The sequence below is a fragment of the Oncorhynchus clarkii genome, chromosome 22, assembly GCF_045791955.1.
Source record: "Oncorhynchus clarkii lewisi isolate Uvic-CL-2024 chromosome 22, UVic_Ocla_1.0, whole genome shotgun sequence".
Lineage (NCBI taxonomy): Eukaryota > Metazoa > Chordata > Actinopteri > Salmoniformes > Salmonidae > Oncorhynchus > Oncorhynchus clarkii.
Genome location: NC_092168.1, coordinates 23,631,665 through 23,645,111, shown reverse-complemented (window position 1 = coordinate 23,645,111; position 13,447 = coordinate 23,631,665). Strand labels below are relative to the sequence as shown.

Sequence of the window (13,447 nt, the reverse complement as noted above, 5' to 3'; positions counted from 1 at the left end):
GGTAGATGAATGAGCCAATTGGAAGCTGGGGATGATATGGGGATAGATTAGGAATTTAGCCAGGGTTAACACCCCTACTCTTACAATACGTGTCATGGGATCTTTAGTGACCACAGAGAGTCAGGACACCCATTTAACTTCCCATCTGAAAAACAGCACCTTACACAGGGGAATGTCCCCAATCACTGCCCTGGGGCATTGGGATGTTTTTGTTTGTTTTCTACCAGGGGAAAGAGTGCCTCCTACTGGCCATCCAACACCACTTCAGCAGCATCTGGTCTTTACAGTAATGCAGGGACCAACCCTGCTTAGCTTCCGAGGCAAGCCAGCAGTGGGTTGCAGGGTGGGATGCTGCTGGCATTCTATACACCAGTCCCAGCTCTATACACTAGCTTGGCTATGAAGAATGACAACTGCGTTGACCCCTGACCATTTCTCAGGCGACTGGCGATTCTAATATGGCCGTGCCATCCTCTCTCCCCCAGTGGGCACTCGCCCTCTCGTGCCTTTGAAGGGGGCCCGTCTCATTTCCATGGCGATGGGAGCCTGACGTGCAGGAATGCTTTCCAAAGGGAATGCTTTCCAACAATTCCATATGGAGGGAAAATGAGACAAGAAGAGAGAGAAAGAGGCAGAGCCAGCGAGAGAAGAGGGGAGACATAACGCAGACCCAGGCACATGGGTGTATGAAGACGATGTGTTGGGTGGATGGGTGTGTTAGCGCTATAGTCAAATAGCCTCAATCAGTCCTGATGGTACAGTGTGTGTGTTTTGGGGTTAAGGTTAAATGGTAGGTTAAGGTTAGGTAAGGCGTAGAGGAAAATATGATTTTTAATGGTCAAGCATTTTTACTCCCCAAAACGTCCTGAAATTTCACAAAAATAAAGGTGTGTGTGTGGGTGTGAGTGAGTGCATGCAGTGAGTGTTTGTGTGAGTGAGTGTGTGTGTGAGCATATGGATTCATTATGGTGGAGACAGAACAGTCTAGACTGTAATACAGTAGAATTGAGAGGTGGATTAAGGACATGCTCTGTTCATAGCTGCTTTTGTAGCAGAAATGTGTTTTCTGACAAATGATAGATATTCTGTTTTGGCCATCCATGCTTGGCCAGGGTCCCACTGTAAATGACACAGATGTATTTTTATGTTACATTCACATTTTGGCCATTCAGCAGACTCCTGTATACAGAGTTATTTTGAGTGAGTATTCATGTAAGTAACCTGAAACTTCTTTCCAGGACCAGGGTTGGGTGAAATGCCTAGATGCTGAGACATTTAACAGGGCCAGTTTAACTCTCACACACACTTACACCACCAAATTGCAAGTCAGAGAGTAAATAGATCCATCAAAAGTTCTTAAGAGCGTGAAAGTGTTTGGGGGTTTTGTGGAGTAGGTGCAAACTTTCAATGACTTTCTATTAGCAGGCCGTGTGACTAATCTCTCATTGCCTCATACTAACAAATGATCAACTGTACAAGGACAGCCAGTGTACACTGAGAAAGCATTAAAACGACCCAAAGTGATACATGATAAGCAGTCTGTAACTTAAACCATAGTGTGTGTGTCTGTGTATGTGTGTGGACATGTGCATGTGTGTGTGTGTGTTTGTGTATGTATATGTGTGGACATATAAGTGTGTGTGTGTGTGTTTGTGTATGTATGTGTGTGTGCATGTACGTGTGTGTAGACATGTGCATGTGTGTGTGTAGACATGTGCGTGTGTGTGTTGGCATGTTCATGTGTGTGTGTGTACATGTGCGTGTGTTTGTGGACATGTGCGTGAGTGTATGTGCGTGGACATGTGTGTGTGTGTGTGTGTGTGGACATGTGCATGTGTGTGTGTGTACATGCGCGTGTGTGTAGGGACATGTGCGTGCGTGTGTGTGTGTGGACATGTGTGTGTGTGTGTGTGTGTGTGGACATGTGCATGTGTGTGTGTGTACATGCGCGTGTGTGTAGGGACATGTGCGTGCGTGTGTGTGTGTGGACATGTGCGTGTGTGTGAGTGTGACAAACGTGAGAGGATGGGAAACATTTTGACAACATGAGAGATACGGAACATGATTTCTGTTTAGTGTCAGACGCCCCAACCTGTTGTCATCGACTCCCCAGAGTTAGCTGTCAGACACGTGTAGACCTACATCATGAAACTCCTGCTCTATTGCATAAGGAATAGGGCAGGCAACCAACCCTCATTAATACATGATGCAGATTGTTACCAAAACATATCTGCTATGAAAGAGACCATCATTCACAAGCATTGTATTTAGCTACTGAATGAGCTCCTTCAAATTGCTTCTATGAAATGTGTGTAAATACATTGTAATTGGGTTAGAGCAGCCTCGGACATCGAGGCTTCGCTCACGTAGTCGAGGCAACGAGAAGCGATTTGGAAGGATGGCCCAGCGAGGGTTGGAGCTCCTCTCCACTACACTCAGTCACACAGGATTTGGTCACACTAACCTGCTATTAGCTGTTATTAGACAAGCTGGCATGGGTCCTAACCTACAGCCCCCTCAGGCTGTTATTAGACAAGCTGGCATGGGTCCTAACCTACAGCCCCCTCAGGCTGTTATTAGACAAGCTGGCATGGGTCCTAACCTACAGCCCCCTCAGGCTGTTATTAGACAAGCTGGCATGGGTCCTAACCTACAGCCCCCTCAGTTTGGTCTGAATGACTCCATGGTGGTTCAGGCTGGACAAGTCTCTATGGGATCTTCCTTACTCTCACAGAGGATCTCTCACACACACACACACACACACACACACACGGTCAGACTGTGCTGAATGTGTTATTTCTCACAAACGCCACTCTGGTGAAGCTTGTGTGACTCGTGAATGAATGGCGTCTCCAGGAGATTTATGGGTAATACTTATTTCAGTAGGTGCCAGTATCTGTAGCTTCACCATGCTGCTACTGTACGGCCACATTGGCCAGGCACAGAATGACGGGTTCCTCACATGAACATGCTTTTCTGTTTTGATTTCTCACTCAACTACAGACCTTTATGTCATCACTGTAGGACAACCAAGCAGAAGTATTTCAACAAAAAGGGCACTAAAGCCACGTTTCGATTTAGTACGCCAATTTATGTATACCACCTACCCAAGTCCTCCCTCTGCTCCCCATGGCTGAAAAAGCTTCATGGTCTTGCTTTACACACACACACACACACACACACACACACACACACACACACACACACACACACACACACACACACACACACACACACACACACACACACACACACACACACACACACACACACACACACACACACACACAGGAGAGACTCTGTTTTCATTAATATATAATCTGGGTCTATAAGTGTTGAACATCCAGAATATTTTCAGAAAATTAAGCTCAAGCACCAAGGAGATAAGATAACACACTGCAGGGGCCTCCTGGGTGGCGCAGTGGTCTAGGGCACTGCATCGCAGTGCTAGCTGTGCCACCAGAGACTTTGGGTTCGCGCCCAGGCTCTGTCGCAGCCGTCCGCAACCGGGAAGTCCGTGGGGCTATGCACAATTGGCCTAGCGCCGTCTGGGTTAGGGAGGGCTTGGCCGGTAGGGATATGCAACCAGCGACGCAGTGCATGGTAACCAAGGTCGCCAAGCGATGTATAAAAAGCTGCTTCACTTGTAGGCTATAGCCCTATTTCAATCATATTGAAATACATTTCATGTTCAATTCATTGAGTTCTATTTTGTTACTTGTATGCTACTGATGTGATTTAGTGCATTATTATAGGGTAAGCATTAGAATAAGCGGCCTCAATATTTACAGCCATAGGTGGTAATGCACTATATATACAAAAGTATGTGGACACCACTTCAAACTAGTGGATTCGGCTATTTCAGCCTCACCTCTTGCTGACAGGTGTATAAAATGGAGGACACAGCCATGTAATCTCAATAGAAAACATTGGCAGTAGAATGGCCTTAATGAAGAGTTAAGTGACTTTCAACGTGGTACCGTCATAGGATGCCTCCTTCCCAACAAGTCAGTTCGTAAAATGTATGTCCTGCTAGAGCTGCACAGGTCAACTGTAAGTGCTGTTATTGTGTAGTGGAAACATCTAGGAGTAACAACGGTGGTAGGCCACACAAGCTCACAGATCGGGACCGCCAAGTGCTGAAGAGTGTAGCGTGTCAAAATCGTCTGTCCTCAGTTGCAACACTCACTATCGAGTTCCAAACGGCCTCATCTCAAGAGCTGTTTGTCGGGAACTTCATGAAATGGGTTTCCATGGCTGAGCAGCCACACACAAGCCTTAGATCACCATGTGGAATGCCAACCATCGGCTGGAGTGGTGTAAAGCTCTCCGCCATTGGACTTTAGAGCTGCGGAAACGCTTTCTCTGGAGTGAAGAATCACGCTTCACCATCTGTCAGTCCAACTGACGAATCTGGGTTTGGCAGATGCCAAGAGAATGCTACCTGCCCCAATGTATAGTACCAACTGTCAAGTTTGGTGGAGGAGGAATAATGGTCTGGGGTGGTTTTTCATGGTTCTGGCTAGGCCCCTTAATTCCAGTGAAGGGAACTCTTAACGCTACAGCACACAATGACATTCTAGACGATTCTGTGCTTCCAACTTTGTGGAAACAGTTTGGAGAAGGCCCTTTTCTGTTTTAGCATGAAAATGCCCCAGTTCACAAAGCGAGGTCCATTCAGAAATGGTTTGATGAGATCAGTGTGGAAGAACTTAACTGGCCGGCACAGAGCTCTGACCTCAACCCCATCGAACACCATTATGATGAATTGGAATGCCGACTGCAAGCCATGCCCAATCGCCCAACATCAGTTCCCGACCTCACTAATGCTCTTGTGGCAGAATGGATGCAAGTCCATGCAGCTATGTTCCAACATCTAGTAGAAAGTGGAGTGGAGGCTGTTATAACAGCAAAGGAGGAACAACTCCGTATTAATGCCAATGATTTTGGAACGAGATATTAGATGAGCAAAAGTCCACATACTTTTGGTAATATAGCGTATCTCTTTAGGAGCTGATCTCTGGTCAGTATTGATAATTTATTCTAATGTTAAGGTAAGATTTGAATGGAGAAAGCTGATATGAGAGCAGCACTCCCTTTCTTTCGATCCTATCAGTATCGAAACATGCTCCAACGACGCACTTACCGACCGTTCTCTCTGTGTGGTGTTGTGGGAAACGCTTGTTACATCTTCGGCTGTTGTAGGAAATATGGATCATTAAAACACTCATAACCCTAAATTCCATCACTATTGGGAAACCGGACACTGATCTTTTCACCTGGGTGGGCCAGAAGCAAGCCGTTTTCGCTGTAGTAATGGTGCAACCATGACGCTAAAGAATCTGCACTCGCTTTTTCTACACTGTTAGAACTAAAAGGTGCTATCTAGAACCTAAAATGGTTATTCGACTGTCCCCATAGGAGAACCCTTTGAAGAACCCATTTTGGTTCGAGGTAGAACTTTTGGGGGATCCATGTAGAACCCTTTCCACAGAGGGTTCTAAATGGAACCCAAAAGGGTTTTACCTGGAACCATATACGGTTTTACCTAGAGCCAAAAAGGGTTCTCCTATGGGGACAGCCAAAGAACCCTTTTGGAACCCTTTTTTCTAAAAGTGTAGGGCACTTGGAAACAACGGTACATCGAAGCATTATCATTAAAACAATTCATATCTGGGAGATTTTAGTCGCACTTTAGAGCCCTTCATGTCTGTGTGTGTGTTTCCCCTGGACTGCTTCCAGACGTCCTCCTTTATGTTCTTCATATACAACTGTGTTAGTGGGCATCAGGTGTGTTACACTCCTGGCTCTCATGGCTATTCTGGCAGCAGTTCTAAGATGAATACCAGTCAGCTACAGGATGCCACCAGGAATTCAGTAGAGATAGCATCAGTTCCACCAAGTCCTACTCTGACCCACTGTGTATCATATAAAGCAGTTGTTTGGGTTGCACTAGTTACAGGAGTCCAAATGGGGCTAGACAAGATGAACACAGTTTCGAAACCCAGAGGCACAACATCGCCAGACTTCCAGGAAGCAGACCAAGCAGACCAAGCAGACCAAGCGGTCCAAGCAGACCAAGCAGTCCAAGCAGACCAAGCAGACCAAGCAGTCCAAGCAGACCAAGCAGTCCAAGCAGACCAAGCAGTCCAAGCAGACCAAGCAGTCCAGGCAGACCAAGCAGACCAAGCAGTCCAAGCAGTCCAGGCAGACCAAGCAGTCCAGGCAGACCAAGCAGTCCAAGCAGACCAAGCAGTCCAGGCAGACCAAGCAGTCCAGGCAGACCAAGCAGTCCAGGCAGTCCAAGCAGTCCAAGCAGACCAAGCAGTCCAAGCAGACCAAGCAGTCCAGGCAGACCAAGCAGTCCAGGCAGTCCAAGCAGTCCAAGCAGACCAAGCAGACCAAGCAGTCCAGGCAGACCAAGCAGTCCAAGCAGACCAAGCAGACCAAGCAGTCCAAGCAGACCAAGCAGACCAAGCAGTCCAGGCAGACCAAGCAGACCAAGCAGTCCAAGCAGACCAAGCAGTCCAGGCAGACCAAGCAGTCCAGGCAGTCCAAGCAGTCCAAGCAGACCAAGCAGTCCAAGCAGACCAAGCAGTCCAAGCAGTCCAGGCCGTGTTTTGCGGTTTGAGAATGAATGTCAATGAAAGAAGTGAACAATTCTTCCTAAAGGCACAACCCAGATTCGAGTCAATGTTTTAAGTAGTTGAATATGTTATTACTCTAACAAAGTGACGAACTGACACGTTTTAATTTTCATCAAAAACTTTATTTCAAAGGAGTGTCTTTGATTTGACGGCTTGCACATGTGCAAGACGACCCTTAGACTCGATTAAATGTTTCTGCGCATGAGCTTGGCCAGCATATGTCGCCATGACATCGCCTACAAGCGTGATCAGGGATTTCTATTGGAGGAGCAGCTTCTGCCTATGTTTATACTGTACCGTCTTTGGTATGAGTGACGTGTTCCAAAGGGAATGGAATATGGCTGCTTTAAACTGGGATACTGTTATTGTTATTGTATTGCTAGATATTGCTGCGTTGTTGGAACTAGATACACCTGCGATAACATCTGAAAAACTGTGTGAGACCAATTCACTTTGATTTCTGTAAACATAAACAGACTTCCTCTCTGATCAGCCTCATGAAGATGTTTTTCTTTTGCTTAAAACGTATGAAATTATCTGTAACAATGACACACTACTGTCTGACACTACATGCAGAAGCTGTGCTTGAGATAGAATACAAACAGTATTGCACTATGAACTGTTTTGGTGCACAGTGAAAACGTGCAGGATCTAATTGTTTGCAATGTCCACAGCTGTAATTACAGAACTGACCAGTGAGGAAAGGAGAGAGGGAGGAATAGGAGAAGAAAATAGAGGAGAGAGAAGGGGGGGGACATGATGGAGGGAGGCAGAAGAGAGAGGAGGGGGACATGATGGAGGGAGGCAGGGGAGAGAGGAGGGGGACATGATGGAGGGAGGCAGGAGAGAGAAAAGGAAGGTGCGGCTGCCCACAGTATGATGTCTTACTGATAGAAATACACCTGGGTCTGGGTGTGTGCGTGTGTGTGTGTGTGTGTGTGCGTGCGTGTGTGTGCGCCTGTTTTATGGCTGTATGTCTGTTTGGTGTATTTTCCTTTTCAAGATGTCCATTTATAGATGGTTCCCCATTGCATATGCACACGCACACACACACACACACACACACACACACACACACACACACACACACACACACACACACACACAGGAATGTGAGGTCTGAGAGAATGGAGAGAAGAGCCAAGTACAGTACATAGCTGAGCACAGTAAAACACTCTCTTTGTTCCTCTTCTATTGTTCCTCTCCTCCAGAAAGAGGTGGAAATATCTCCATCTACTCCTCCTCTTCTTCCTCTACCTTTAGACACATCTGTCTATTCTCTTCCCTTCATCCTACTGTCTTCCAATCTTCCTCCACAGACATCTTTCTCTTCTCATATTTTGTTTCACTGTCTCCTATTCTTCCTCTCTATCTAAATTAGCAGACATGTCTATTCCCCCCTTTCCCTTCTTTCTTCTCATCCCTCTATTTTCCTCCTGACTCTCTCTCTTCCTCCAGAAACATCCACGTTCAGTGACCTGGAAGTCCTCCCAGTGACTAAGAGAGAGAAGGAGATAGGGGAAGAGGAAGGAGAGGGGAAGAGAGGGAAAGAGGAGAGAGAGAAGGGGGTGGTGTGGGAGGTGAGAGAGGGAGTGAGAGGAGAAATGGAGGGGGGAAAAGTAATGAAAGGGAGAGAAAGAGGATATGAAGCACAGAGATGTATGTGTATGAGTACAGGCAATAGGCACATAGCATCAATCACTCTGACAGCACTGTGTGATCCTACTGGATGTTGAAAACATTCCCACTAACCAAGGAACAACTGTCCAAGCCTACTGAGCATGTCCAGACAACCACTGGGCCGTCCGATTCCTCTCCTCTCCACACCACCACAACCATTCCCAATTCACATGTCCCCCTCCTCCTTCCTTTTCCATCCCATCTCCCGGCTGCCAGCTTTCTCTGTCTCTGTCTCTGTCTCACACGCACGCACACACACACACACACACACACACACACACACACACACACACACACACACACACACACACACACACACACACACACACACACACACACACACACACACACACACACACACACACACACACACACACACACACACACACACACACACAGGCCCAGTTAGACACAGCTAAACTAAACAACCAAACTATATTTACAGATTCTCTCACTTTCTCCCTCTCTGAATGCAGTGAATTCCTTCCGTTTAAATATCTCTTAAGAGTAAAGGTTTATGTTTGTGTTTTGTTTTGGTGTTCGGCAACATTCTGCTCATTTTTGGGGGGCTGTTGGTGCACATAACTTTTTTTCCTGGAGACAAGCCAATATTCGGTGCCCATTCATCAATCATCGGTCAACAGTAGGGATTCTTCAATTAAGTATTTGTTGTCATTCAATGACAGACTACTATTTTTCATGCACATTTATTTCCACTTGAGAAATACAGCACCAAACATCTAGGTTAGATGTAAAATTGTGCGACTAAGACCTCCTTGGCCAGTAACATACAGTGTTACTGTATGTTGTGGCGTACAGTGTTTCAAGAGCAACAAACAGTAATATTGCTTGTTTTTCAGGCTAATGTCTTTTTAAGGGAGTCTGCGAGTCACAGATGTTTGCTTCGCCTAGCCAAGTTCTGCTAGGAGCAAACTGAACCTAGTATCCGGTTGCCTTGACCCTGTACCTCCTATGTCCACTTGGAGGGAAGAGGAAGAGGAATCTCTGTTTGAGGTTCTCATGGTATTGAATGGGGCGGCCCATGTTGACTCCAATGCTTCCTACAGTTGGGTCAAGTTGGCTAGATGTCCTTTGGGTGGTGGACCATTCTTGATACACTCAGGAAATTGTTGAGCGTGAAAAACCCAGCAGTGTTGCAGTTCTTGACACAAACCGGTGCGCCTGGCACCTACTACCATACCCCGTAAGGCCCTTAAATATTTTGTCTTGCCCATTCACCCTCTGAATGGCACACATACACAAACCAAGTCTCAATTGTCTCAAGGCTTAAACATCTTTCTTTAACCTGTCTCCTCTCCTTCATCTACACCGATTGAAGTGGATTTAACAAGTGACATCAATAAGGGATCATAGCTCTCACCTCATCAGTCTGTCATGTTTTGTATACTGAGGGTGTGTTTAAGCTTCCAGGCTTGTGTCTGTATGTGAGTCAGATGAGTGGAGCTGACCTGGTACAGAAATAAGGAGAGAGGAATTCAGAATGAGAGGAGCTGTGGAAAATACGCCCTGTCCAAAAGAGGAGGGGAAAACGGTTGATTGTTGAGAACAGCTTTTAAAGGCAGTGGATTAGGCAGTCACACCATCAAATAGCATTACATGGGTTCAAGACAAACACACACACACACACCAACCTGTGCTCCAGTATATTCAACCACCAATTTATGATGTGTATGTGAATGTGAACCTTCACCATGTTCCAGCACTCTCTAAGATACACAGATACTGATCTGAGGCCAGTTTAGCATGTTTCCCTTCTGCTAGTGAAGGTTAGGATTTGGGGATGGTAAGCTGAACCTAGATCTGTGAGTCAAGGCGAAGTCTATGCGAAGGACATTTGGATACAATCCCATCAGCTCAGGGTAGATCCTAAACACATTCTCTGATTTCCACATGCCCTGAATAGACTGCCAACAACAATCACGATGACACTGAAACCCATCCTTATGATATACAGTAAACATCAATCACCAATCAGTTACAGTTAGCCCATAGCCCACAGTTTTCTGTGATATTTTTTATATCTGCAAATCTCAGAATGTTTCAAGCACTGAATAAGGCCCAGGAAAAAGCTTGTGATGCCTCAGGACACTACCAGTTAGGCTAGACAGCTCTCTGGCCATTTGTCTGGTCAAACTGGAAAATGTGCTCCCAGCTGTTTGTTCATTTACGTAATGAAGCCATTGTGTGCTTGTGACTGTACAAGCCGAATCTAAACCATTTTGCTCCAGCCAAGCAGTTTCCAGAGTTGTGGACACGAGTCACATGACTGGACTCGAGTCTGACTAGAGTCACACTAATGACTTGAGACTCGACTTAATAGAAAATAAAATAACTTCAGACTTGACTTGGAGCCTCAAGACTCGGGACTGGACTTTGACTTTAAATGAATGACTTGAGTTTATCTGGCCAGGTTTTGTAATGTTTTGTCACTCATTTTGAGGCCCAGAGTCTACGTGGATTACTCTACCCTTAGCCAGAGACAGTAGCTGCAGATCGCCCCTGCAAGAAAATCTGCAACAAATTGTCTAGTGAAACGCAAACTCGGCACTCTGATTGGACCAGCAAACTGTGAATCAATAGAGGGCGGGTGGTGAGCAGGCAAACATATTGCCGATTTGCTGTACATCCATAGGATTTTTTGTGCAGCGCAAACGTCAAATTATAGGAACAGAGGATTGTCATAGAATATGAACTGTTTACTTTGAAAGCTGATCAGCAATTGGGCAACAATTACTACTTGGTTGTATTTGCTAATTGGGTAATTGTATGGGCCTGGGGGCCCCGTGCTTATATTATGCAGGCCTACCTGTTGAAGCTCCTGTTAGACAGATTCCATTTGGTTTCTCAAAGGGAGGCTGTGCAGTCTTAACCTCGACCTGTGTCCGTTCAGATAGGAAAGGTTAAGCCTGATACAGAGGCTATTGCTTTTGGGCTATTGCCTGTGTATATTTGGTAAATCTACTTGTATATTTGTATGATATGGAGCTTTCGTTATTGGATCACTAAGACCTGTACATAAGTCTACACTCTGAGCATGTCTACCTGCCTTCTGCTGATGCCATGCCCTTACAACTACTACAAGGTTCCTCTTTTACAACTACAATAGGCTAATCAAAATGTGTTGGAGACAAAATAAAGAAAAGGGCTGTCTGGTAGCCTCAAAAAATAGACAAAGATTTGTAAATGAACAAGTCGTTGCATGTCTAGATTTTTTTTTTTACTTGACTTGAAAACTTGTGACTCGACTTGCTCTCAGAATGCACGACTCCGACTTGACTCGAGTCTTGACCCGTTCTACTTGGGACTTGACTCGAGTCTTGGCACGTCTACTTGGGACTTGACTAGAGTCTTGACCCGTCTACTTGGGACTTGACTCGAGTCTTGACCCGTTCTACTTGGGACTTGACTCGAGTCTTGACCCGTCTACTTGGGACTTGACTCGAGTCTTGACCCGTTCTACTTGGGACTTGACTCGAGTCTTGGCACGTCTACTTGGGACTTGACTAGAGTCTTGACCCATCTACTTGGGACTTTACTTGAGACTCGGACCTTGACACTTGCTTGTGACTCAAATAATAATGACTTGGTCCCACCTCTGTCAGTAACACATCTGATACTACAAATCAACTAATCAGTCTCTAATTGATGTTTGGACCAGGGAAGCTACTGCGTGTGGGAGTAAAAGCCAGCACCCACGCTGGGCCTTGTAGGATAAGATTTCCTGGTCTAAATCATTGCACATCCACAGAGGCACTTTGAATAATTTGTATTTCAACCAGATTCTAGCATCAACAGCAATGTCCATGGCAAGCCATCATCTCACACAGCACAAGAGTGAGAGAGCTTACAAAACCCCTCACTTTAGGTGACAGGGAAACAGGACTAATCTACTTAGTACATGTATATATGTTCTGTAATGTTGCACACTCATGAATCAGGCCTTGGTCACTCCTGCCTCAAAGAATTAGACCATTGTAACGGTTTTCTTGACTTGAAGAAGAGGCGGACCAAAATGCAGCGTGGTTTCTATTCATGGTTCTTTAATAAAGACTCTACACATGAACAGACTAACAAAACAAGAAATGTGAAAAACCAAAACAGCCCTATCTGGTGTAAACACAGAGACAGGAACAATCACCCACAAAACCCAACACCAAACAGGCTACCTAAATATGGTTCCCAATCAGAGACAATGACTAACACCTGCTTCTGATTAAGAACCATATCAGGCCAAACATAGAAATAGAAAAACTAGACATGTAACATAGAATGCCCACTCAGATCACACCCCGACCAAACAAAACATAGAAACATACAAAGCAAACTATGATCAGGGTGTGACAACCATAAATAAAAATTAACTTTGATTGACAGGCTAATGCAACAATGAGCTTTCCAGTGAGCTCTAAACAATGAGCTGTCATTATTGGGACAGGGAGAGAACATCACTTAGCCAATGAGCTGTCATTATTCCAGGGAGAGAACATCACTTAGCCAATGAGCTGTCATTATTCCAGGGAGAGAGAACTCCTGTCAGCCAGTGACAGTGTTTGCTCTGGGCTCTTTTCTCACCAAACTTCTGCTCCTGCCCCCATCACACAGACCTGACAGTTTGCCTTCATCCCTCTGCCACACACACATCTCACGGCCTACACACACACACACACACACACACACACACACACACACACACACACACACACACACACACACACACACACACGTACACACACACACACACATAGATGCACGCACACTTGCACACACTCACACACTCACACGCTCCTGCACACACACACACACACACACAAACAAACAAAGTGTACAAACACACATGCTTTCTAAACAAACATTCTCTCACATATACACACATTCCATTTCCCTGGGGATGGCAACTTTTGTCAGAAGAGGAGAACTGGACAAACCCACCCCACTAGGGGGCACTCTCACTACATAGCCAAGGAGAAGAGCAACCTGCTGCCCAGGCTTACCCTGGCCCACACCCTGTCCGCCAGTTCTACTATGGTCTACTGGTCAGATTGTAGCCAAGCATGGCCACTATTAGACACAGTACAAACTCTATCCTATTTGAATTAAAC

The 13,447-nt window shown here is 45.6% G+C and overlaps 1 protein-coding gene across 1 annotated transcript; it reads left to right on the top strand.

The window, feature by feature from the left end:
- Window positions 1-5,838: 5,838 nt before the first annotated feature.
- On the top strand, window positions 5,839-6,631 carry LOC139380101 (processed variable antigen-like). Its single transcript, XM_071122559.1, has 2 exons — window positions 5,839-5,877; window positions 6,026-6,631. The coding sequence occupies exons 1-2, from the start codon at window positions 5,839-5,841 to the stop codon at window positions 6,629-6,631; spliced, it is 645 nt and encodes a 214-aa protein (XP_070978660.1).
- Window positions 6,632-13,447: the final 6,816 nt, after the last annotated feature.